The sequence below is a fragment of the Triturus cristatus genome, chromosome 1_2 (genome assembly GCF_964204655.1).
Source record: "Triturus cristatus chromosome 1_2, aTriCri1.1, whole genome shotgun sequence".
NCBI lineage: Eukaryota > Metazoa > Chordata > Amphibia > Caudata > Salamandridae > Triturus > Triturus cristatus.
Genome location: NC_140580.1, coordinates 730,133,496 through 730,160,818, shown reverse-complemented (window position 1 = coordinate 730,160,818; position 27,323 = coordinate 730,133,496). Strand labels below are relative to the sequence as shown.

General features: G+C 49.2%; 1 protein-coding gene across 2 annotated transcripts in view; it reads right to left on the bottom strand.

Moving 5' to 3' along the window:
* Window positions 1–27,323, bottom strand: part of VPS13D (vacuolar protein sorting 13 homolog D) — a 2,738,381-nt gene that overhangs the window by 1,298,748 nt on the left and 1,412,310 nt on the right. For both annotated transcript variants that reach the window (XM_085608633.1, XM_085608634.1), the window contains exon 43: window positions 22,902–23,037. In XM_085608633.1, the coding sequence (XP_085464759.1) occupies window positions 22,902–23,037 (136 nt within the window). The remainder of the gene's footprint in view (window positions 1–22,901; window positions 23,038–27,323) is intronic.

The following is a 27,323-nucleotide window of genomic DNA, read 5'->3' as shown; positions in this document are numbered from 1 at the left end:
TGACGCTTCTTCGACTTCTTGTGATACTGACCCCGAGTGCAAAGACTTAGATCCCGACGAACGATGGTGATGGCTCCGTGACCGGTCCCTCGACCTCCCACAGGACCGGAACCTTGAGCGGCGCGGAGCCGACTGCCGGACTTCAAGCAACTTTCGGGACCGCTCCCGCAAAGTCTTCGGCGCCATGGCCCGGCAGCCAGGACACGACTTGGGGTCGTGGTCAAGCCCCAGGCAGTAGAGACACCCCGCAAGACTTGAAGCAGGGCATCCCTACGGCACCAGGAGTCGATCGACTTGAAAAAACTGGGACAAAAAGCCTAAAAAAACTCAGTCAAAAAATTACTGGGGGTACTGCTTTCTCCGGATCTGCGCTTGCTGGCGTGGAAAAAGAAAGAACTGACGTCAGCGCGCGAGGGCAGCGTATAAGTAGCTGCCGCAACGTCATCTCGTCGACCACGACGGACATGGAGCCACACAGCGCCACCTTCCGACGCGCAGGGGTACTGCTGACGAATATTTTCCGGAGCCAGTCTAGCGCCTGGGGGTTATTCTAAGGTAAGGAATCTATCACTACGTGTTTCTTTCACATTTTGAAAGAAGCACATTTAGGTCGACATGTATCAAACAATTTTGCATTCGCAAATGGGGTCAATCGTTAATTTCGGCCATTTGCGAATGCAAAATTGCCTTTCAAGATGGATGAAAGGCTTCGTAGTCACAATTTTAGTTAATTGCAAAAATTGTGATCATCTAAAATTGCGACTACAAATAAGGAATTGCAATTTGGGATTCCCTTAGCACATGTACCAAGCATTTTCTAATACAAACTGTGCATTTAGGAAAATGCTATTACCATTGACTCCAAGTCAATGGTAACCATGTGCACATTTTGAAAAATGCACAAAAATGCATTTTTCAAAGTGCCATGAAGAGCACACATGCCCCTAGGACGTGTGTGCGCTTTGCATGTGCACTTTGTATTTTTTGGGGTGCTTCAGGGGGTCCTTAGGCCTTTGGACACCCTTGACTTTGCATTACCTAATTTGTGTATATCAATTAGGTAATTGCAAATTAGCTAGTGAAAAATCATTCGCACCAATGGGTCTTTAGGCCCATCAGAACGAATGGAGTAGTATTACCTAATAGCAATTACCTATTTACTGAATCACTATTTGGTATTAATAAAGAATCGCTAAATCTTTGGCGATTCCTTGGATACATAGCATTAAGGGATTAACAAATAGTGATTCGGTTAAACTCGCTCTTTCGTAATTACAAAATGCTTTTTTGACACATGTAACTCCAAGTTCCAATGAAGGAAAAGCCCGACATAAGCAAGGAAAGACTTTGTTAATCCCTTCCAAGAAATGTTTCCCAATTGGGACTTTGAAGAGAGAGGTTTGAGAACGACTTTCAGTAAGCAGTAATGGCCACAAGATATACTTTTATCGAAGAAAAGGGCAGCCCAGCTTTTACCAAATAAAGAATATGTGGTAGCACTGCATATTCTCTGAGGTTGGATCAATGTTTTTCTGATTAAAGCAGATGAAGAAACTCTTCCATTTCAAAGAATAGGACAAGCTAGTGGAAGAACGTCTTGCTTCCTTTTAAATGTTCAGGTGATGTTGAGGAAGATTTAAATGTTCATTGTTGTAGAAGTTTAGAAGTTAAACTGTAAAGTACAATATTGGAAGGCTAGGATGCAGGATCTGGGACCAAACTTGAGCAGAAGATCCGTTCTGCATGTCAGTCCCTTGTTTGGACCTTCTGATATATGCAGAAGTTGGTGAACAATGGCGACTTGAGCCCTCTGGTGTGGTCAGGATCCTCCAAGAATGTCTCTAGTAAACCCGATGACTATGTTTAAAATCATGGATATAAATGCATACACAAACTTTCCCAACCAGATTATCAAATATACATTACTCAGAGTGCCAGTTTGATAAAACTTGATGCTTAGTTTCAGCATTCCATGTTTTCTGCATCTGTGAAATTGGCACACCTCATATGACACCATGCACCACTGCATGGTTTAGAACCCATTCATGATTATCCCGAAATGTCCTGCTGAGAGAGTCTGCTTATGCATTTTGGACACCAGGAAGATGACCACGTTGACAAGCAACTTTTCGGAAGTCATCCATTTCTAAATCGCCTGTGTCAATTGGGACCTTTTTAGAACTGTAAAAGTGCCCTCTACATAATGCAGTTGGCAGTGATGAATCTGTGGCTAGACAGAGTATCCACCAGTAAGAGTTTTACTGAAGATAAATAGCTTGTTCTTCTGATACTTCCAAACTCAAATTACTAGCCTCTTAAATAGATGCCAAAGCAGTAACTCCTAAAAAAGTGGAATGTCTGAGCAGTAGACTTTGCAACAGGAAGTCTTGCAAAACCAAGCAGGCGAAATGACCCTCTCTATAAACTTGTACCTCAATGCCATAATAGATGCATGGGGGAAGTTTGGTTCTGGTAGAATGGACCCAAAGACCCTTCCAGGACACAGCCTGTCTTTACACAAAAATAATGATCAATTTGGACAAGATCCACTTGAACCTGCCCTTCTTTTCTAAGCAAAGGTAAAAACAATAAAAAGTTAATCGTCCACTGGTGGATCCCTAGTTTGCTTAATGTAAAAATAAAGGGCTTTTTCGGGTACAATCAGTGAAGGCTCTCCTCCCCATTAGAGGCATGTGGCAGTGAGAATAATAGACTGGCCCACATGGAAAAGTGACAACGCGTTCTGTAGCACCAATTTTGTCTGGGAAGAAGGAAGTATACGTAGGTTGCATTAATAGCGCATGTAGTTCACTGACAGAAGTAATCACGATAAGAAGTACTATTTTAAGTCAGCAATCTCAATGAACAATTGTGCTTGGGCTTAAAATGGGTGCACATGAGAAACATGAGGATCAAGTTATGGTACAATGGGGGCATTATATAGCGTGCAGGAGGGAGTACATATGTGAGCCCTTAGAAGAAATTCAGCTCAACCTGTGACTCGAATAAAAGGATGGTCAGGCAAACTTAGAATACTTAAAAGGGCTGACAAATCACCATTAAGGTTGCCACAGCAATGCCTTTCTGGGCCAGTGACAAGATAAACATACAATCATCAGTCAGCTTGGCCTGAAGAGGATCAACCTGACAGTCTCTGCACCAGGCCACAAACTTCCCCCTACGACCAGGAAAAATGGATTTGGTAGACTGATTCTGAGCTGTAAATATAACATCCACTAATTCTGCAGTCAGGTTAAGCCTACTCAGTTGGTTACAGTCAATCTCTGTGTCAGGTGGTGTGAGAAGTTGGCCTGGTATATGATGTTCACTAGTTAAAGTGACCACCTTGTACCATGCCAAGCAACCCTTATGGTGTGGTTGTAAGTCAACCTTTTCGGACTAGCTGCCCTAGTGGTAGCGTAGGCTAAGCAGTCTTTGAGGCTGAACTCGTTAAAGCGTGTTAAGCAGGCTGTTTTACCAAATGTAACCCCCTTTTATACCAATGAAAGGACACCACACAGATATATATTGAAAATATATATATATTTATTTCTCAAAGTAACCCCTAGACTCTTTATGAGCACAGGAGCACAAATCGTTAAACAAGATTACGTTAGAATACACAGAAGTTGCACTTTATATGGATAGGCCCTGGTGGCCACTCGAACCATATACTAAAATAGTGGTATAAGTACCACAAACAGAAAAGGGAAAAGGCCTAGGGCCTCTAGAATCGCTGGGCCTACAAGGAGCTAACTTTAGTTAGTGACCAGGAGGTCCACGGGTTGCGTGTGCAGAGCAAACAGTCACACGCGAGTTCCCATAGGTTTTCAATGGGTGCGTAAAAGTTACAAAGTTACTGCAAAAAGGATCTTCCGGATGGACTATGAACTCAAGATTGGAAACACAGACACTAGAGATGATACTCTACACTTGGGCACCGGAGTGCCAGCTTTACCTCACCCACAGGAAGCGGGTGCATAGGTCTCGAAGTGCGTCGGGTTTCTTCTATCTGTTCAATGGAGCCTGAAGACAAAGATGCTGCAGGCGGTCGGTCCGGAAGAGATGCGGTGGATCCAAGAGTGGATCGGAGTTGTCGAAGACCTGTAAGCAGAGGGGACAGTGTTCACAGTCACTAGCCAGTGACCGGCGTGGCACCAGGTGGGTACCAGGCGATGTCGGGTGCAAACAGGAGGAAAGGTGTAGCTTGTCTCTGCAGCCACGTGGTCCCTGAAGGTCGACGACGTCCAGGAGTCGGTTCACGAGCTGTCCCACGCAGGCTCTCGCTGTCGGCGACTTGGTCGAAGCAAACAAGCCTTGGCAAAAGCAATTGTTGTGGAAAACGAAATAAGCTGATGGATCTGACCAGCAAGGTCAGAGGGACTGCTCCTTTGGAGGGGAGCAAGGGCCAGTCTGGAGCAACCAGACCAGCGGTGTAGTTCTTGAAGTTCGTCGCCAAGATGGCCACTAGCCAGCGGGCCAGCAACCGGTTAGGCGCGTCGAGTGGCAAACTGCAGAAGGGCCCCACGCAGATCGTGGAGATGCTGGAGGGCTCACCTTTGGTGCAGATGCTGCTCGGGTGTTGGGATTCTCAGGACCCAAAGCACAACTTGGAGGGAGCCTCGGTTGTCGCGCTTGCAGCTTGTCGTGGTCTTTTCAAGATGGCTGGCTCCACGTGTCTCGGTGCCTCCACGGGTTCCTTCTTTTCAGGGACTGTGGATCGGGCGGTGAGAGGTCTGGAGGTCCAGGTCTTGTCAGTCTCTGGGCTCGGGCTCCGGCGGGAGGCGGCGGCAAAGCAGACGTTGATTCGCTGGATGGTGCTTGCGTTAGCAAGGTGGTCACTCCCTGACCACAGGGGAGATTTCCTTCAGTCCTCTGTGCAGCAGAGCGTCGAAGTTCCCGTCTTCTTCTTGTAGTTAAGTTGATTCCAGGATGTCTGAAGTCTTAGGACACAGCTCCTACCTTTAAGCGGATTCTAGGGGCCGGACTACCTGCTAGGTCCCTCCCTAAGGGTGGGACCAGGAAGGGGGGTGGTTACACCCCCAATCCTTTGTCCAGCTAGCCCCAGGCCCGGGACTGGTGTGCCACAGGACCGGATTGAACTGGCATATGCACCGAGGCTCCTTGTGAGCCTCAGGCATGTCTGGTTTCTTTCAAGCCCTACCTGACCAATACACAAAATCCTGTCTGGGGTGGTGCATGCACCTCCCCTGGCAGGAAACCCTTTGTCCACGTCTCCCAAGCTGGAAGGACTCCCAGCAGCAGGAGGGCAGACTTGTGTCTGTGGTGGCAGCATCCATTTTGTGGAGCTGAGGCTATGTCTGATTTTACCCGGGTTTCAGGTACTGTACATGTCGTGTCCCTCTAGAAGGGTGGAATGCTAACCCCGTCGCCAGAATTGGCGAGGGGTTAGTATTCCAATTCGTATGACACCTTACTCGACATGTTTTGATAAAGCCAAACCAAAGATAGCATTTAACCGCGAAGTTCATAATGCACTTAAGAGTATATGGTATGACGATATCTGGAAACAGTAGAAGGAAGTGTTTCCGACCACTGCAGACAGGCTCAGCTCATGCCAGAGCACCATCTCACATGGAACCAAGCACTCTGCCTTCAGGATTGTCAAGGCCTGCTATAGGAGTGGCTGATAGGTTACCATGTGTTCCATTTAAGGTTAGGTATAGGTATACTACACCTTAGTAAGAGGTGGTTACACCAACTTACCCCAGCTGAGTGATCAGCCAGTTGTGTCAAATTTGTTAGGCCAGTCCAGGGGTGGCATAATACATGCTTCAGCCCCTGGTAGGCCTTAGATACACCAATGCCCTGGGTACCTAGTGTACACTGGTACAGGGGCTCACAGGGTGATCCACTTCCAATTGGTTATGCACCTAGGGTGCATAGTGTAAATTTAGTAGAGAGAACAGCAGGCTGGGGGTCTGATTGGCAGGCCCACAGCCTCAATATGTCAAAAACCAGTGAAGCAAAAAGCAAAAATTTGGGGTGACCATAGGATAGCAGACCCTACTCTCCTACACAACCCCCCCCCCCCCAAACGCAGGGACATTAAACTAGCCTTACATTAAACTAGCCTTGACCAGTCTCGTCTTCATGTCCTAAGTGGAAGTACCTGGAGAGACCATCTGCATTCCCATGATCAGTACCTGGCCGGTGCTCCACTGTAAAGTCCATCCCCTGTAGGGAAATGGACCACCTAAGCAGTTTGGGGTTTTCACCCTTCATCTGATTTAGCCACAAGAGGGGCTTATGGTCGGTCTGAATCTTGAAGTGAGTGCCAAACAAGTATGGCCTCAGCTTCTTCAGGGCCCACACCACAGCAAAGGCCTCCCTCTCAATAGCTGACCAATTCTTCTCTCTGGGGGTCAACCTTCTGCTAATAAAAGCAATGGGTTGGTCTTGACCATCTACATTAAGTTGTGACAGCACAGCTCCCACACCCAACTCAGAAGCATCTGTTTGGACAATAAACTCTTTGGAGTAGTCAGGACTTTTCAGGATAGGTGCAGAGCACATGGCCTCCTTCAGGTCATCAAATGCCTTTTGACAGCTTACTGTCCACTGAACCTTTTTGGGCATCTTCTTGGATGTCAGATCATTAAGAGGAGTCACAATGGACCCATAGTTCTTAACAAACTTCCTGTAGTACCCAGTCAAGCCCAAGAAAGCTCGAACTTAAGTCTGGGTGGTTGGAGGAGACCAGTCCTTGGTGGATTGTATCTTACTCTCCAGTGGTTGAACTTGGCCTCCACCTACAAGGTGGCCCAAATACACAACCTTACTCTGCCCTATCTGGCACTTAGTAGCCTTGATAGTGAGGCCTGCCCTTTGCAGAGCCTCGAGAGCCTTCTTCAGGTGGATCAGGTGATCCTCCCAGGTGGAGCTAAAGACAGCAATGTCATCAAGATATGCTGCACAAAAGTCATCCAACCCAGTAAGGACTTGATTCACCAACCTTTGGAAGGTGGCAGGTGCATTCTTCAGACCAAAGGGCATCACCACAAACTGGTAGTGCCCACCTGGGGTTGAGAATGCTGTTTTGGCCTTAGACTCCTCAGCTAATCTGATTTGCCAATAGCCAGCGGTCAAGTCAAATGTGCTCAAAAACTTAGCAGAAGCCAGTTTATCTATGAGCTCATCTGCCCTTGGAATAGGATGTGCATCTGTCCTAGTGACAGCATTGAGTCCTCTGTAATCCACACAGAACCTCATTTCTCTCTTGCCATCTTTGGTGTGAGGTTTGGGGACCAGAACCACTGGGCTAGCCCAGGGGCTCTCTGAGGGTTCAATGACACCCAATTCCAGCATTTTGTGTACCTCAGCCTTTATACAGTCCCTGACGTGGTCAGGTTGTCTGTAGAGCTTGTTCTTTACAGGCAGACTGTCACCAGTGTCCACCACATGGGTACACCAATCAGTTTGGCTAGGTAGCAAGGAAAACATGTGTTGAAATGATTGTAGAAACTGTCTACATTCAAGCTGCTGATGATCAGTGAGGTTGCCTCCAAGGGTCACTCCTTCAACTGAACCATCCTCAGGGTTCTGAGACAACAGGTCTGGGAGAGGGTCACTCTCTTCCTCCTGTCCCTCATCTGTAGCCATGAGCAAGCCCATGTCTGCCCTGTCAACATATGCTTTTAACCTGTTAACATGGAGTACCCTGTGGGGACTCCTGGGAGTTCCTAGGTCCACCGTGTAGGTGACCTCTCCCTTCTTTTCCAGGATTGTATGGGGTCCAGACCATTTGTCTTGGAGTGCTGCTGGGGCCACTGGCTCCATCACCCATACCTTCTGTCCTGGCTGAAACTCAACCAAGACAGCCTTTTGGTCATGCCAAGCTTTCTGTAAGGCCTGGCTTGCCTCAAGGTTTTTGGATGCCTTCTCCATATACTCAGCCATCCTGGAGCGGAGACCAAGTACATAGTCCACTATGTCTTGTTTAGGCTTTTTGAGAGGTAACTCCCATCCTTCCTTCACTAAACACAGTGGGCCCCTTACAGGGTGCCCAAACAACAATTCAAAGGGGCTGTAGCCAACCCCCTTTTGTGGGACCTCTCTGTAAGCAAACAGAAGGCAGGGTAGAAGGATGTCCCATCTTCGCCTGAGCTTTTCAGGTAATCCTTTGATCATACCCTTTAGGGTCTTGTTGAATCTCTCAACAAGCCCATTGCATTGTGGGTGATAAGGGGTGGTGAACTTGTAGTTGACACCACATTCCTTCCACATAGCTGTCAAGTATCCTGACATGAAGTTGGTACCTCTGTCAGAAACCACCTCCTTAGGAAACCCCACTCTGGAGAATACTCCCAGCAGGGCCCTGGCCACAACAGGTGCTGTAGTGGTCCTAAGGGGAATTGCCTCAGGATACCTGGTGGCATGATCCACTACCACCAGTATAAATCTGTGCCCAGATGCAGTGGGAGGATCCATGGGACCCACTATGTCTATTCCCACTCTTTCAAAGGGGACCCCCACCACAGGTAGTGGTATTAGGGGGGCCTTTGTTGTGCCACCTGATTTGCCACTGGCTTGGCAGGTCACACAGGAGCGACAAAACTCCTTGGTATCTTCATTCATGTGAGGCCAGTGAAAGTGAGGGACAAGCCTGTCCCAAGTCTTGTTCTGGCCTAAGTGTCCTGCTAAAGGAATATCATGGGCCAAGGTAAGAAGGAAGCCCCTAAATTGCAGAGGTATAACCAACCTCCTGGTGGCACCAGGCTTGGGGTCTCTAGCCTCTGAATAAAGGAGCCCTTCATCCCAATACACTTTATGGGTACCTTGAGCATTCCCAGCAGCCTCAGCAGCAGCCAGCTGTCTGAGGGGTTCAAGAGAGGGACAGGATAACTGAGCCTGCCTCAAGACAGCCCTGGAAGGTCCCCCTGTCCCCAGAAACTCAACCTGATCAGGTTCAAGCTCTTCGGGGACAGTTCCTTCAGGGTTCTCTAGATCAGCTTCCTGGGAAGGTTGATCATCACTCTGAGGCAGGGGGAAGGCACAGCCTTGACCCTCCTGTTCTTCTTCTTGGTAGGTGCTTGGTCCATTGTTCCAGGATCCAAGACCTGAGGTTCAGTAAGGCACTTTTTGGCCTGTGACCTGGTCACAGCAAGGACATGTGGTGATATACCTAACATCTCTGCATGTGTCCTGTACTCCACTTCAGACCATAGAGAACTCTCTAGGTCATTGCCCAACAAACATTCTACTGGGAGGTCTGCACTAACCACAACCCTTTTGAGGCCAGTTACCCCTCCCCATGAGAAGTTAACAACTGCCACACTGTGCGAAGTAGTGGCATTGCTGGCATTGGTCACCAGGTAATTCTCACCTGGTATGTACTGTCCAGGGTCCACAAAGCCTGGTGTCACCATGGTGACACTGGCACATGTGTCCCTGTAGGCTTGAGCCACTTTTTCATTAATTAAAGGAGTCTGTCTGTACTTGCCCAGGTTACTGGGGCTCACAGTCAGGGACAAATCTATGTCCCCATCACAGATCAGGACTGCCTGTGTCAGGGTTCTGTCTAAGTCAGAATCTCCTTCAGTTCCCATAGTGATTCCCACTACACCCTTTGTCTGGGGACCAACACTGCTAACAGTAGTACTGGGAGCAGGTGCCTTAGGGGCAACAGTGTTGGGGGCTCCACCCTTTTTACAAACACTAGTCCAGTGAGTTGTATTCTTGCAAGAGTTGCACCAGGGTTTCTTTTGACCTTCTTTCTTCTTCCCTTTAGGCTGGGACCCACCCCCATTAGTACTAGTTTGGGGCCCTGTTGAAGACTTCTGGTCTTTAGGTTTCTGATCTCCACCCTTTTGGTCTGTTTTCTTCTGATCACCCCCTTGGCCCTGGTTCTGGTTCTTTTGCTTAACCCTGGTTCTGACCCATTTGTCTGCCTTCTTTCCCAATTCTTGGGGAGAGGTCAGATCAGAGTCAACCAAGTGTTGATGCAGTTGCTGGTTTTGACAGTTATTTAAAATCTGTTCTCTCATCATCAAATTGTACAATCCTGTATAATCAGATACCTTACTTCCCAGCAACCAACCCTCCAAAGCCTTAGTGGCACATTCAATGTATTCAGACCAGTCCTGAGTCTGTGTCTTCTGGGTGTCTCTGAACATTAACCTGTACTGTTCAGTGGTTAAGCCTAACCCATCAACTAGGACACTCTTCAGGACTCTGTAGTTTCTGACATCCTCCTCTCTAACAGTGAGGAGTCTATCTCTGCCTCTACCTTCAAAGGAGAGCCATAAGATTGCTGCCCACTGGTCTTCAGGAACCTGCTGCACTTTGCAGGCTCTCTCAAGAGCAGTCATCCATTTGTGGATGTCATCCCCACTTTTGTAGGGGGGCACAACCTTGGACAGGTTCCTATTATCAAAGACGCTATCTTTGTCCTTAGGGACAATGCTGCCACCAGTGGGTATAGACCCACTCTCTTTATGTTGCCTAGCCTTGTTCAGTTTCTCTTCCATCAGGGCTACTTCTAGCTCCTGCTTCCTGATCCTCAGCTGGGCTTCTTGCATTCTGGCCTCATGCTCCCTCCTCTGAGGGGTGGTCATCCTCCTCCTGGAGTGACCTTGAGAGCCTCTAGAGGCATGAGAAGCATTGGATTCACCTGAGTGATTCCTTTGCCTCCCAAGCCCCTGGTTAAGTCCACTAGGGAGATCCAATGGGGTGATCCCATTGTCAGTCCCCAGTAGCCTTAAGTTAGCTGGGCCACGTATAACACTTGGCACTGGGCTAGTTCTCCCTTCAACCTCACTACCTTCTGTATCAGTACCCTTCTCACTTTCATCCTCTGTAGTATGAATCTCATCTAAGGGGTGACTATTGGAAAGGGGTACCTCAGTAGCATCTTCAGAAGGGGGGCCTCCTGTTCCAGTCCCTAAGGGGCGTAACTGGGAGGCTTTCCTGAGACCTTTCTGATCTTCATCAGCCTGTAAAAGCTCTCTGAGTTCAGCAGAAGTAGGGTTCTTGGGCTGTTTAAGGCCCCTGATATTTGCCAACTGCCTGAGCTCATTTTGGTTTAGGGTAGCAAAGATGGATGGTGCCCTCTGGAGGTCACTTTCAACAGAGATGGGTACATTGGACCCCTCTGCCCCAGCCATTGCTCTTAAGTGTGAGTGGATGTGTTGCAATCTACCTACACTTGGGTTTACCTACTAAACCTATCTAGTAGTTGTAGTCAGGGTGTGCTACTCCCTTTGCTCTACAACAACTAAGTTCAGTAGAACTTAAGTATATCTATCTTGTTTTATATGTACCTACAGGTACCTATGTGATCTTTCAATTGGTAACCAAGAGATTACAAGCTCAAATCCAACCGCTGCTCACCAATGTGAGAAGTTGGCCTGGTATATGATGTTCACTAGTTAAAGTGACCACCTTGTACCATGCCAAGCAACCCTTATGGTGTGGTTGTAAGTCAACCTTTTCGGACTAGCTGCCCTAGTGGTAGCGTAGGCTAAGCAGTCTTAGAGGCTAAACTCGTTAAAGCGTGTTAAGCAGGCTGTTTTACCAAATGTAACCCCCTTTTATACCAATGAAAGGACACCACACAGATATATATTGAAAATATATATATATTGATTTCTCAAAGTAACCCCTAGACTCTTTATGAGCACAGGAGCACAAATCGTTAAACAAGATTACGTTAGAATACACAGAAGTTGCACTTTATATGGATAGGCCCTGGTGGCCACTCGAACCATATACTAAAATAGTGGTATAAGTACCACGAACAGAAAAGGGAAAAGGCCTAGGGCCTCTAGAATCGCTGGGCCTACAAGGAGCTAACTTTAGTTAGTGACCAGGAGGTCCACGGGTTGCGTGTGCGGAGCAAACAGTCACACGCGAGTTCCCATAGGTTTTCAATGGGTGCGTAAAAGTTACAAAGTTACTGCAAAAAGGATCTTCCGGATGGACTATGAACTCAAGATTGGAAACACAGACACTAGAGATGATACTCTACACTTTGGCACCGGAGTGCCAGCTTTACCTCACCCACAGGAAGCGGGTGCATAGGTCTCGAAGTGCGTCGGGTTTCTTCTATCTGTTCAATGGAGCCTGAAGACAAAGATGCTGCAGGCGGTCGGTCCGGAAGAGATGCGGTGGATCCAAGAGTGGATCGGAGTTGTCGAAGACCTGTAAGCAGAGGGGACAGTGTTCACAGTCACTAGCCAGTGACCGGCGTGGCACCAGGTGGGTACCAGGCGATGTCGGGTGCAAACAGGAGGAAAGGTGTAGCTTGTCTCTGCAGCCACGTGGTCCCTGAAGGTCGACGACGTCCAGGAGTCGGTTCACGAGCTGTCCCACGCAGGCTCTCGCTGTCGGCGGTGTCGGCGACTTGGTCGAAGCAAACAAGCCTTGGCAAAAGCAATTGTTGTGGAAAACGAAATAAGCTGATGGATCTGACCAGCAAGGTCAGAGGGACTGCTCCTTTGGAGGGGAGCAAGGGCCAGTCTGGAGCAACCAGACCAGCGGTGTAGTTCTTGAAGTTAGTCGCCAAGATGGCCACTAGCCAGCGGGCCAGCAACCGCTAGGCGCGTCGAGTGGCAAACTGCAGAAGGGCCCCACGCAGATCGTGGAGATGCTGGAGGGCTCACCTTTGGTGCAGATGCTGCTCGGGTGTTGGGCTTCTCAGCACCCAAAGTACAACTTGGAGGGAGCCTCGGTTGTCGCGCTTGCAGCTTGTCGTGGTCTTTTCAAGATGGCTGGCTCCACGTGTCTCGGTGCCTCCACGGGTTCCTTCTTTTCAGGGACTGTGGATCGGGCGGTGAGAGGTCTGGAGGTCCAGGTCTTGTCAGTCTCTGGGCTCGGGCTCCGGCGGGAGGCGGCGGCAAAGCAGACGTTGATTCGCTGGATGGTGCTTGCGTTAGCAAGGTGGTCACTCCCTGACCACAGGGGAGATTTCCTTCAGTCCTCTGTGCAGCAGAGCGTCGAAGTTCCCGTCTTCTTCTTGTAGTTAAGTTGATTCCAGGATGTCTGAAGTCTTAGGACACAGCTCCTACCTTTAAGCGGATTCTAGGGGCCGGACTACCTGCTAGGTCCCTCCCTAAGGGTGGGACCAGGAAGGGGGGTGGTTACACCCCCAATCATTTGTCCAGCTCGCCCCAGGCCCGGGACTGGTGTGCCCCAGGACCGGATTGAACTGGCATATGCACCGAGGCTCCTTGTGAGCCTCAGGCATGTCTGGTTTCTTTCAAGCCCTACCTGACCAATACACAAAATCCTGTCTGGGGTGGTGCATGCACCTCCCCTGGCAGGAAACCCTTTGTCCACGTATCCCAAGCTGGAAGGACTCCCAGCAGCAGGAGGGCAGACTTGTGTCTGTGGTGGCAGCATCCATTTTGTGGAGCTGAGGCTATGTCTGATTTTACCCGGGTTTCAGGTACTGTACATGTCGTGTCCCTCTAGAAGGGTGGAATGCTAACCCCGTCGCCAGAATTGGCGAGGGGTTAGTATTCCAATTCGTATGACACCTTACTCGACATGTTTTGATAAAGCCAAACCAAAGATAGCATTTAACCGCGAGGTTCATAATGCACTTAAGAGTATATGGTATGACGATATCTGGAAACAGTAGAAGGAAGTGTTTCCGACCACTGCAGACAGGCTCAGCTCATGCCAGAGCACCATCTCACATGGAACCAAGCACTCTGCCTTCAGGATTGTCAAGGCCTGCTATAGGAGTGGCTGATAGGTTACCATGTGTTCCATTTAAGGTTAGGTATAGGTATACTACACCTTAGTAAGAGGTGGTTACACCAACTTACCCCAGCTGAGTGATCAGCCAGTTGTGTCAAATTTGTTAGGCCAGTCCAGGGGTGGCATAATACATGCTTCAGCCCCTGGTAGGCCTTAGATACACCAATGCCCTGGGTACCTAGTGTACACTGGTACAGGGGCTCACAGGGTGATCCACTTCCAATTGGTTATGCACCTAGGGTGCATAGTGTAAATTTAGTAGAGAGAACAGCAGGCTGGGGGTCTGATTGGCAGGCCCACAGCCTCAATATGTCAAAAACCAGTGAAGCAAAAAGCAAAAATTTGGGGTGACCATAGGATAGCAGACCCTACTCTCCTACAGGTGGTGTAGAATGTGTAGATTTGGGTGCAGAACTCTGCCCTGTTGCTAGGACAGAAGGTCCTCTCAAAGAGTTGGAAGGTACAGAGGAGAAAATGATTGGGCTCAGAAGGTAAAAGTAACACACTCTCCTGGCCGAGTTTGGGACTATCAGGATGACTTGGGATACGTCCCTCCATAACTCAGGTCAGAAGTGCCAGAAGTGGGAAGGTATACAGAAGAACGGAGTACCGAAGCAAGCAGAATGCTTCTCCCAAGGAGCCCTGATGCACCCCACATTGGGTGAAGACTCCTTGGAAGACTTCCGTATGTAGATGGCATTGGAAATGGTATCTACTGAGTTTGTCCGTCCGGATACCAAGAAAGCCTTATAGATGGTTGGCAGTCAAGAGAAACCCCCTGAAGGTCGTGCTAGAGTTTTAATGGCACAGCGTCTGGGACTCCACTTCCCCCGTTTGTTGCAGTAGAAAATGGTGGTTGTATTCATTAGGGCATGGACTGGCTTCCTCTTTATGGATGGGGGAAAGGCAGCCAGTCTGACGCCTGGAAAATTTTCAAAGGGTGAGGAATCTGCAATTAAAAGTACTTATCATCCGAGGAGGAGCCTAGCGCGCAACCAAGATGGCCGCGTAGGTGCGAGGCTCCCGAGGACCTCCGCGACCTCCTGCATAAATCCTGACAGAATCCTGTCCCAGATGAGGGGACTGTATTTGTGAGCCCGAGCAGAGGTGACGCCCGTTTTCCGTTTTTTAAATCGGACCTCGGACACCGGCAGGAGCATCGATTGAGGTTTGCGGCCTTCTCCACACCGGCCCCCCGTACTGGAGTTGTGGGGCGATCCGGACACAAAGTGAACAACAGCGGCGGGCAAGGCTGGGTGACTCGCGTACCCCGCACTTTCACTTTCGCTTTTGCGCCCTCCTTGCTGCCAGGCGAGGTTGGGTTGCGGGGCGGTGTGCGGTGGTGTGGTCTCGCTGGGGTGTCCTGCCGGTCCGCCAGCTGCGGTCCGTCCTGCGGAGCGGTGGTCGCTCCCCCCTGGACCCCTTGAACTGGATTGTCGGCCCCCCGTTTCTTGAGGAGATTGACTCGTCTTGGGGATTGAAACCATGTCCATAAAACAAGATGGCGATCGGGCCAAGATAAAATCGACCCGCCGTGGCGCGGCCCAGCAATCCAACAGTATGGACCGCTACACCCTCCAGAAGGGATCCCCAGAGGCGCCGCGTAGGTCCCCTACGGGCCCGACTGATGCTTCCGCTCTGCCCATGGACCTGACCCTCCGAGACGTCATGGGTGCTATCGCCGAGATGAAGGCCTCGGTGGACCAGCGCTTCGACACTCTGGCGCAGAAGATTGACTCGGTCCTCGTGGATGTGGGCCTCGTGAGGGCTGATTTGTCTAAAACCAACGACCGGGTCGACTCTTTGGCCCACTCTACCACGGGCCTCACAACGGACGTAGCGGCCCTCCAACAGGAGGTGCGCAGGCTTGGCCAGGCGAGCGCCCTGATGAATCGTCGGCTGGAGGATTCCGAGGGTCGGGCCCGGAGGAACAACGTCCGCATTATCGGGGTGCCGGAGGGACGCGAGGCGGAGGCGGCGGATCTATTTGTTGAGGACCTGGTTCTCACCCATCTCCAGCCTCGGGGGCTGAGTAAATTCTTTGCGGTGGAGCGTGCCCACAGGGTCCCCGGGGGTAGGCCTAAGGTTGGAGCCCCTCCGAGGCCTCTCATCGCCCGGATCTTCAATTTTCGGGACAGAGACGCTATCCTACAGACTTCCAGGCTACAAGGGCCGGTCAAACTTGACAATATGGACATCAATTTCTATCCTGACTTCACTCCGGCAGTCCAAAAGCAGAGACTGAGCTTTCTCGGTGTGAAACGTCGCCTAAGGGACCTGAATCTCAAATATGCAATGCTTTTTCCAGCTAAGCTGAGAGTGGAGGTGGATGGCCACACGCACTTTTTTGATCGACCCGAGGTGGCCGGGGACTGGCTAGACACTTTGCCCGGGGATCGGGACCGGGGGGGTGGGGGGGGTGCGGTTGGTGGGGAGGGCCCACCGGATCAGGACTGAGGGACTAATGGTAGGCCTTGCTCTGGACTGCGTTGTTGTCACTATTGACTGTTAGGGTAAGTTCCCCTCCTGTGGAGGTCGTGTGGGGTCTCTTGGGGGATCTCCCTCCTCCTCTGGGGGACTAGTTAGTTTTCTTATCTATGGGGCGACAGGCACACTGCACTTTGGGGGAGCTGTTTGGGCTCATGCAGGGGTGCAGGGTGGGGGGAGTTCTGTTGGGTTGGGTGGGTTGGGGTGGGGTGTGGTTCGTTTCTACCGCAAGGCAAACCCGTTATTGTATTGTTGTTTTTGAGATGCTCTGGGGGGGACAAATGATGGCTTCGTTATGTGATGGGGGGTAGGGATTTGACTTTGTTGTCCTGGAATGTTAACGGACTGGGTGATAGGATCAAGCGGGGTGTGGTCCTGCAGTATTTGAAACGGATTTCGCCTGATGTGGTCTTTCTGCAGGAGACACACCTTATTGGTAACTCCTTTTGTGCCATGAATCGCCGTGGCTTTCGCTTGGTGGCCCACTCGGGCTTCACATCGGGCTCGCGGGGGGTGGGCATCATGATCAAGACCTCGCTCCCGCTAGAAATAGACGAGGTGCGCCATGATGAGAGGGGACGCTACACTGTCTTGGTGGGGAGGATGGAGGGCAAGGTAGTTGTCTTTGTCTCTGTGTACGTCCCACCGGGGCTACAGTCCACCACCTTTGCAGATCTGGGACGCCTCCTTCTTGACCTCCCGGGGGGGCTTCTGGTGGTTGGGGGGGATTTCAATGCGGTGGCTTCTGGGACTATGGATCGTCATCCCCCTAGGGACCTCCCCCGGGCACAGGCGTGGTTAGCGGGCCTTTTGGACACACTGGGATTGGTGGACTGCTGGCGTTTAAAGCATCCCACCCAGCTGCAGTACACCTTCCATTCGGGTGCCCATGGTAGCCTCTCGCGGCTTGATTATGTCCTTGTCCCTGCGGCCTATGCTGGGAGGGTGGGAGAGGTGCGCCATCTGGCGCGGGGTATTTCAGATCATTCCCCGCTCCTGTTGCACTTGGGTGTCTTCCCGAGGGGAGAGGGCAGGGTAGCCCCAATCAATGCTTGGTACCTGCGTGACCCCACTATTCGTGCTGACCTGATTAAATCATTGCAACGGTATTTTGGGGAGAATGTGGGGTCCGTTCCGTCGGCTATCTCCCTGTGGGAAGCCTTTAAAACAGTTCTCAGAGGGGAGGCCCTCTCCTTTATCTCCCATGCCCGCAGACGCGCACAGGAGGAGGTGACCCGTGTGGAGGCCGAAATTACTGAATTGGAGGGTGATCTGGGGAGTGGGGTGACTGACGCGGCGCTGCATGTTCTACACCTTAAACAGGCGGCCTATAGGGCCCTCGTCACGGAGGCGGCCAGGGGCCTTAGCAGAGAGCAACAGGGGCGACTGTATGATGTGGGTGATAAGGCTGGCAAACTGATTGCGTGGTTGGATAAGAAGGAGAGAGCTAGTCGTGTGGTCCCGCTGATTGAGAGGATGGATGGTGTACGAATTACTGAGCCGGAAGGCATTGTTTCTTGCTTCGCGGATTATTTCCGCGAGGTATATTCTCCGGTCTCTCCCTGCTCGGAGGAGGACTCCCATGCCCTGCTGCGGGACATCGCGCTGCCCTCGCTTTCAGTGGAGGAAGAGATTCGTTGGATGCCGCTCCCACCTCGGATGAAATCGCCCTCGCCATACGCTCGGTCGCCTCGGGCAAGGCCATGGGCCCGAATGGCCTTCCTATCGAATTGTATAAGCTGCGACCGGATGTACTGGCACCTCACCTCCGTGCGATGTTCCTTGCGGCCCACTCGCGGGGCTCCCTCCCGCCGGACCAGCGTCTAGCTACCATCGTGGTTATCCACAAGGAGGGGAGACCGCGAGACCGGGTTACATCCTATCGGCCGATCTCGCTTTTGAATGCGGAGCCTAAAATCCTCGCCAAGGTGCTTGCCAACCGGCTGGTCAGCGTGGTGGGCGATCTGGTCCACCAAGACCAGTCCGGCTTCATTCCCCATCGCAACACGGCTCTCAACTTGCGGCGCTTGCACGGGGTGCTCGCGCGTGTTCTAGTCGTGCGGGAGCCGGCCATCTTGGCGTCCTTGGACGCCACCATGGCGTTTGACACGCTCGAGTGGCCGTACATCTGGGCGATGTTGGCGAAATTTGGATTTGGCCCGGGATTCATCAGCTGGGTCAAATTGTTGTACTCTGACCCATTGGCGCAGGTGGTGGTGAATGGTCGAGTCTCGGCCCCATTCGTGCTGGGACGGGGCACGCGACAGGGTTGCCCCCTGTCGCCGCTCCTGTTTGCACTGGCCTTGGAACCCCTGGCGCAGTGGCTGCGGTGGCACCCTTCTATCCGTGGTCTCCGTTGGACCCCTGAGTATGAGGACCGCGTGTCCCTCTACGCCGACGACATCCTGTTGTACCTAGCCTCCCCGCGTAAATCACTGATTGTCCTGGTCGATGTTCTGCGCTCCTTCGGCCGTAACTCAGGTCTTGTCATCAACTGGGCTAAATCCTGTATCTATGTGCTTTCCGGGGAGGCTCCTGTTCTCCCGCGGGGCTGCTCGATCCAGATTGCCTCGCAGGGGTTTCGTTACCTGGGCGTCTATATTACGCTGGACCCGGTGGCCCGCTACGAGCGGAATTTGCTTCCCCCCCTCCAGCGCTTGAAGGAGGACGTCGCGCGCTGGAGGCGCTTGCCGCTTTCGCCGCTCGGCCGGGCGGCATTGTTCAAGATGATGTCCTTGCCGCGCTTTTTGTACGCTCTCCAGAACTCGATGGATCTGGTCCCGGCGCGTTACTTCCGTGAGGTGGAGAGTTTGCAGCGCCGCCTGTTCTGGGACGGGAGGCCGCGTATAGCCCTGGCAAAGTTGACGCTCCCGTGGTATGACGGAGGGATTGCCCTCCCGGATATTAAGCGGTATTACTGGGCCTCCCAATTAGCTGCAATTAATCACGGCCTTTACGGGCCCGCCTTAAACCCGGCATTTGAAATGGACAAGATGCTCCTGCCCGGTGGCGATTATAATCGAGCGCTCTACACTAGCGTGCCCGATTCCCGCCTGACGGGACCCACGCGTGTCATGGTGCGAGTATGGCACGCGGCCAATGCAGCTATGGGATGGAAGGACTGTTTGACCCGGGCGTCACCGTTGTATGCGTCTGAGAGGTTGGGCTCCCTATGGACCTCGAAGGGCTTCGATAGGTGGGACACGATAGGTATTAGTACAGTGGGGGACCTCTGGACGAGGGGAGGATTCAAAACATTTGAGACACTGCAGGCGGAGTTTCAGCTGCAGGGCAGTGAATACTTTCGATACCTGCAGGTCCGTCACGCTCTGGGTTCAGTCTTCCCAGACGTGGCCGCCATCCCGGAGTCCTCCCCATTGGAGGATAGAGTGCTAGATGGCCACGTACCGGACAGCACGATCTCCCTCATCTACAAGAAGTTGATTAATGACCGCTCGGGCTTACTGACTGGGCTCCGCGAGGCTTGGGTTGCCGATGGGTTGGAGCTGGACGACGAGGACTGGATTTCCGCGGTGGCCTCCCCGAAGGAGGTGGCCATCCCGGCTCGCCTTCGCTTCGTCCAGCTTAAGATACTTCACCGGGTGTACATGACGGGGCCAGGGCTTCTGCGTATGGGCTATGCCGAGGATGGACTGTGTAGGCGTGGGTGCGGTGCATTGGCGACCTTTTTACATATTCTGTGGGAATGTCCGAGGGTGGAGCGATTCTGGCGTGGTGTGCATGAGGTCCTGCGAGCGGTTACGCATGTCGTGCTGGTGCCTGAAGCAAGGAGGTGCCTGCTGAATGTGTGGGAACCAACCGACTACTCGGTTCCGCAGACGCGATGGGTGACGCTGGGTTACATGATCGCTAAACCTGACATCGCTCAACTGTGGGGATCCCAGAGGCCCCCGGCAGTGTCGGCCTGGAAAGAACACATGGATTGGTGCATGTTCCGAGAGAAGGTGGTGTATGTGGCGCGGGGTAAGCCTGGGGCGTGGCTGAAGGTGTGGGGCCCCTGGAACGCCTACCGCGGGGGTATTTGCGAGCCGCCATTGTTGCCTCCCGCTTCACCAGCTCCGTCCCCCTAGATGACCCCCTCCCCCAATCCCGGGCACAGTGTTTCCCCAGTCCCGGACCTATTTCCCTTCCCCTCCTTCGATTTTAGTGTATGGTTGGGTTGCCTTGCGGGTGTGGTTTTATGTTGTTAGTGTTGTATAAAACGAAACCGTATTGTGGGCTCAGAGTCATGTGGCCCACGTTGTTGATACCTCCTGCTTTAGCGTCTCTGTAACGCCAAGTGCCTTATTGTATATATGTCACTAATTGCTGTCACTTTAGCGGCCGGCCGGAAGGTTGTAGGCCCATACCTGTATATATTTGAGATAAAAAAAATTTCAAAAAAAAACAACAAAAAAAAGTACTTATCAGAATCCTCTGGATTGCACAATGTAAATGCTGGAGTCACTGATTAATTCATATTAAAACGGTTCGCACTGGTGCATGGGGCACTTATCTCAACCTGCAGAGGATCCTTTACCTTAAGTTGTTGGCGCAAATCAATAGCCTGCTTTCTGTTGTGTCCTCTTTAACTGTTGTCAGATCTGGTATGGAGAGATGGAAGGCACAGGAAGCGTTGGGAGAAGATTGCCCTCCATCTGTTAAATGTTGGATTGAGGACACCGGCGAATCAGTTGTATGTATTGGTGATACATCTACGAAATGTTGCCAGATGACATGCTCCGATTCCATACACAGAAAGTGTAATACTTGACTAATACAATTTGGTCTAAACAATCATGCTCCATTCCTAAACTACTAGAAGTCACAGAGGCCTAGAGAAGGCAGCGCACAAGGAGATGGGTTGGAGGAGGATGATTGGAGAATGGTCTACTACATGTGTCACTAGTGTTTCCAGAACTTCACAATTCAAATTTATAAAATTCAATTTTACTGCACCAAACATACTTATTCCCAGCGAGGTTAAAAAAGGGTACAAGTTAAAGGGAGATATCTGCACCCTTTTGATGAATCCCTAAACTTTCTTCATTTAGTACAGGGATGTCGGGGGCTAGCAAATGATTGGGAGAAAGTGGGGTGACAAATATCCAGCAGACGACAGGGTGTAGAGATACTGCTACACTGAAATCTGCATGCTAGGATTGTTTGACTGGCGTGAATCAAAGAGATAAGAGGCATGACCCAGACCTAGTTTTATTAGCTTTATTAAAGGCAAGGTGACCCTTCGATGAAGATATTCACAGGCCCGCTGTTAAGTACTTGGCACAAATTGCTGGAATTGCGTTCTTAATATCAGTCTACTCCAGAACTGGGAAACATGATTCTCTTGAGGACTGGGAATCCACACTATCCAATTTTAGTACATACTCAGATGATAAGTTCCCTTGAAATGGGAACAGGAACTAGGGTTGGGAGACTGGATATGAATGGATTAAAAATAAAGCTGTAACAATGCATCACTAATCGCTTTGTGCAACAAACCCTTTGTGCAGGGCATGGTTCCACAAGTTGGCACCACAGTGAGGGGCTCAGAAATGATGAAACATTGATGGCATGTAACTGTAGTGTGTAGAAAACTGGTTATTTTTGTTTATGCATGGATTGCTGAGCCCCTGGCCCCGTTAAGTACATCAGCTTTTATTTTCTCTCTTTCAACACTGGTGAGCAACTGAAGGAGGAGGGGACTGACCTGGCCAGTCTTGGAAAAGACCAAATGGTAATATGGCCAACGGCATTGCCATAATGATAATTTATTGATTACTTGTTTCAAAACCAAATAAAGTTTAGGAAAAAGTGACTGGGCTTTTATTCTTGTTTTCTTCCTGGTTTTGACAACATTACCTATTCGATTGTGTCTGCATATGATCGCCAGAGAAAAAGATGTACCTTTTGTGAGCGTTGTTTCTTGGTACAGCCCACACTCCAGTGCACATATGATCACAGGTTGTTGCTAACAAATGTTTGCTATTAACAGACTTTCACTATACAACTGTAACCTCCACAGCCCTGCTGTATGTCACACTTCATGCATTTTGGCAATTTCCCCACATCACTACAAGGAAGATCGCCATGCAAAGTGTGACACCTGGCGCGGCAACAAGCTGTGTAGATATTAAACAGAGGTTGCTGTGTTGTGTGATCTCTGTGCCACACAGAGGTGAGCTGGCTGTAGTGACGACACATGGCTGTAAAAGGCGATTATAATCAAGGTCACCCATCTGATGGGTGACACCATGATTGACAAGTGATGATGTGGCTCAGCTGAATGAGGCTCTGCCTTTAATGGAGTCATCAGTGTTGCCTTGGAGGCTGTGCATGCCTCTCCTACTGGCACAATCATTTGGCAATATACCGGAACCCCTCGTGGAAATCACAGCTCATCTATCAGCACCCACATGACTTAGGATTTTCTCAGTTCTGTGAAGGAAAAACTGCTGTGGAGCGACATGGAGTGGCTTGTAACTGTCCCAAGCACAAACTCCTGCTGAGTAGCAGGATAGGCTTGAAGACTCGATGTGCTTCTTGGTGTGAGTGTGGGAGAACTTAGAAACAAACAACTATAGAAATGAAACAATAATATCAGTTGCCATGGGTAAGACATTTTGGTAGAACTTGATAAGAAAGCATCCTTTGCAATTAAGAAAAAATAAATTATGGGCAAGACTCACGGTAGACGATGATGTGTTCTTGTCGGGTGCTGCATATCGGAAGAAAATCCCGACTTTGTCCACTGAAACAGGGTTGACTGGCTCCCAGCCATTCACTCGTACTTGAAGCTGATGTATTCTCAAATCATGAGTATGTCTGGCAGATAATAATGAGACAAATTATTTGTTAACATTATATTAGAACATGGTCATGTGATGCAAAAGATTATGCATTACTTACATGAAATATAGACTATAAATTAAGCATGGACACAAACTAAGATGTGGCAAGAGACGTCAGGCCATCTAACCTAGAAAATTGAACCAAGGTCCAATCCTGTCTGCTGCTTTGAAGAGAGGTGTATTTTGACCGATTTATTACACTGAAGACTGCTCTTCATAATCTGTGCAATAGTATTCTTAGAGGACACAGACGTCTGCTGCACAACCAGAGTTGTCCTCAATCAAGCTTACTTATGGACTCCAATGTTGCTGTTCTGGATCACTTGAAGTCAGTCACATGTATGTTCCAATTTTTCAGAAGAAAGGTTATTGCAGTAGTACATTTTTTATTAAAGTGCTGCACTTAAAATAATAGTTTTAACTTTCATTGAAAACCACGTCACTACTTTCATCAGTTTCAGCCACTGAAAATGCACTTCTTTAATGTTACCAGGTGTATAATTTTCGAGAAACCTTCTCTAGACAAACATTAAATGAGCCATGACTAAGATTTCCAGATAGATTTGTGTATCATCTATATAAGAATCTACATCAACAAAAAATTAAAACTTTCCTCTCTAAACCTAACTTAAATCTTACAACTTATGCCACGATTTCTCACACCATGGATGTCGGCAACACACTACAAGCCAGCATCCCAAACATTCACTTAACTTCAATGGAGACTGCTCCACACGCAATTGTTACCAAGGGCTTAAAAAATATGACAGCAAGACCCTGAAGGAACTTGAATGGCTACTCATGGAAGCCACACTTCACCATCAAGGCCTGCATCAAAGACTAAAAGGGAGCAGGAGCCAATTTTGCATTTTACCTGCTTGAAAAGGTTTATACTTCAGGAGGTCAGTGGAACACGCATAGCCATGAACAATGTCATGACGTCTATCTGGTGATTAACTGATCTACAAACATAATTGTAAGAGATCTATTTGGTGACTACGACCTCTACAAACATAACTGACAAAACCTTGCTAGACTGGATATTAAAAATGAAGATAAAAAAAGATAAATCCAGGTATAAAGCCTTCTCAGGGTATGTATCATGGCTATGGAACAACATCCCATTCAGATGAAATCTGGTCCTTTTTTCTCCATTATGCTGAAAATGTATTTCCTGAAGGAGCACCTCATCAACTGTGATTTAAAACCATTAAACCCCGTCTGGCCCTCAGCCAAGTAGAAGAGAACACCCGCCCTTCTGTATGCTATTTTGAATAACCAGCCTCCCCATCCTGTACCTCTGTTAAGTGTATGGTTGTTTGACAGCAAGATTTGTGCTGTAGAAGTCCCAAATAATACATACCTACATCAATAAAGAAAAATCTACTCCCTTCTGTAAAGCCTATTCTGGTAGAGACTCTATCTATCTGCAGAGTCCTTAAATCTTGAGTACTCCCTCAGGCATCAGAATGGATTAAGAAAATCTTAAGTGCACCAGTAGGTGGCATCGTGGGGCCGTGCATCAACATTTTTCCACTCCAGAAGTTACATGTGGAGTCTATATAAGCATAATCCTAGTACACTGATGTCTGTTGCTTTCGGAGATGTCCACGTATCAGACGTTGAGCCCAATCGCAGACTGGCTTGGACAAGTGAAAAAATTTCTAAAGTGGGAATATTTTAGGTGGGAATGAGCCCAGTTCACAAAAGGGGGAGGAAATATGTGGTTAGATACAGATGTGGAAATGATTTACCTAGCAGTTAATTTGTACAAAAAATAAGTTGTCGTCAGGAGGCAGCTTCCACCAGCCCATTTCTCCTGTTAGCGCTGCCTAAAACAGAACCAACTACTAACCCGTGAAAGTGGATGTGGCGTAATGGCTGGAGGTGCGACTTCAGAACTGGGGAACCAGGCTCGAGTCTTGGCATCTGCTCAACATCCTGTAATTCTGGGCAAATCAATCAATCTCTCCGTACTTACCATAAATTAATGTGAATGTATACTTAACTGGTGCTCATGAAAACCGACAGTGGTGATGATAAAGTGCCAGTGCTGAGCACCGGAAACCACCGGCTCAAATTAGGCACTGGCATAACCATGGTAAATAACTTGTTTTTCTGATAGAGACTTCTAAGAGCAGATTCCTCACCTTTTGAATACATACCAAAGCAGTACAAACCAGGAGGTGGGTCTGTCAAGTTGCACATTTCGACAGACCTGGCTGTCCAAATTTTTGAAAGTATGGCATGAGGACCACGTAGCAGCCTGGCAAATGTATAGAACAAGCAATCCACGTGCCAGTGCAGTGGTAGCAGAATTAGCTCTGGTGGAATGAGCAAGCTATCCCTCCGGAGGCTGCTTTTTAGTCAATGCATAGCTAATTTTAATGTGGAGTACAATCAAACGAGAGATGGTCTTTTTCTTCACTGGCTGGCCCTTCTTCGCTCGAGCGAATCCAATAAAGAGCTGATCATTCATACAGTGTTTCCTGGTATGATCGATGTAAACAATTAGGGCTTTTTTGAGATCCAACCGATTGATACTCTTCTCCTCCTTAAAAGGGTAAGGTGAAGGGAAGAATGTTGGGATGGTGATGTTTTGCTCAACATGAAAAGGAGTCGCCGCTTTCGGAAAAAAGAAGGCTCGGGTCATTAAGCGGACTTCCAACTCGTTTAACCGCTGAGCCGATGTTATGGTGAGGAGAAAGGCTTTCTAGACTGTAAATAGCCACAGAGGACATTTGTGCATAGACTCAAAGCGAGTATACCTTTGGTAACGCTTTACCTGGGTCTACCAGGTAAAGCGTTGCCAAAGGTAAGTAACATGCTCATTTGGTTCTTATGTTCTTTATGTCCCTATCTAGCTGCAGGTTCCCTACCGTAGAATATTCCCCAAGCGTCAAAACTGGTTCTGGAATTCATGAGTATATAGCTCTTTATTGTTTGATTTTAAAAACCATTTACAACTGTACATGCTAATAATTAAATGATCTGATTTAACTATAGTAAAGAATTTAAAACAGTACATGCTAATAATTAAATAATCTGGTTTGACTCTAGTAAAAAAATTTAAAACAGTTGATCAGTAAAATAGAGTTCAGTGGTCGTGAATGTCTTAGTAATATTCTGGTGCAATACGTCGCCCTAGGTTTCATGTAGTTTGAGATAAAACATCTTTTAGTTCAGGATCTCGACTCTTACTGAAGTGGGGGTTTGGCTTCAAGAAATCTTGACGCTTTATGAACGAATTTCGCAAGCCCAATATTTAACTTGGTGTTCGCAGGGTTAAGGGCAGCCAGTATTGCTTGACGGCAGGAACGTACACCCAATTTAATACATTGGCCTCTCAATAACTGCCGTCTGGCTTGAAGTAGTACTGGGCATGCACAAACAATATGTTCCATTGATTCGGTGTGGTAACCGCACAACCTGCATGCAGTGCTACAGCCCGACCGGCGCCATGCCGGGAGATTCTTCAAAAAGGGCCATTCTCCCATCCTCAAGGCTAAGAACTTACGCTTCCAATAAAGTGCATATGTGCTAGACAAATGAGGCAGCTGGACACCCACTTCGTAGTTGGTAATCACTGCCCAGGCATGTCCCCTCTTTGATAGTGTTGTCCTATCTGAATGGAAGGACCACAACCTAACAGATTTCTTTATGGCAGATTTTAACACTGATGGGGAAAGATTTAAGTCCCATAGGTCTTTTGCGCCTAAAAGCTGTAAGCTGTGATCCAGGTATTGTCGGTACTTTTGACTAGTGGGCTTTTTCTGTATTTCCTGCCAGAGTCGCGCCTCCAAAGAACCCTCCCGGGCCTGACGCAGTCTATGGCACAGTTTAACAAAGGCGCCTGCCTCCACACCGAGGTGATCTTGGAGTCCCAGTTCTAATCTCACCTGGGCTGGCGATGCAGATTTTGGCAGCCGGAATGCTCGTTTGAAGATTTTTGTAATTAATTTGTTTATTAATTTACTGGTTGAGCCCTTGGTGATCTCGTGACCATATGTTAGTGCGTTGATTACTTTGGCTTTCATTACTTTCAGCATAGGTGTAAGACTGGGACCTAATAGCTGGTTTGATAGTTTTGCAGCGGCCACCTCTAATGAGAGTGCTTTTATTTGTAATGCTTCCTTGTGCTTGCCAAAGGAGCCACTTGCCTCCAGGAAGATGCCCATGAGTAGTACCTCTGCATGCCGGCAGGTGGCATCGTTGAGCTCCTTGTATCATTGTCAGTGTCATACGTGCTGGAAGTAACGT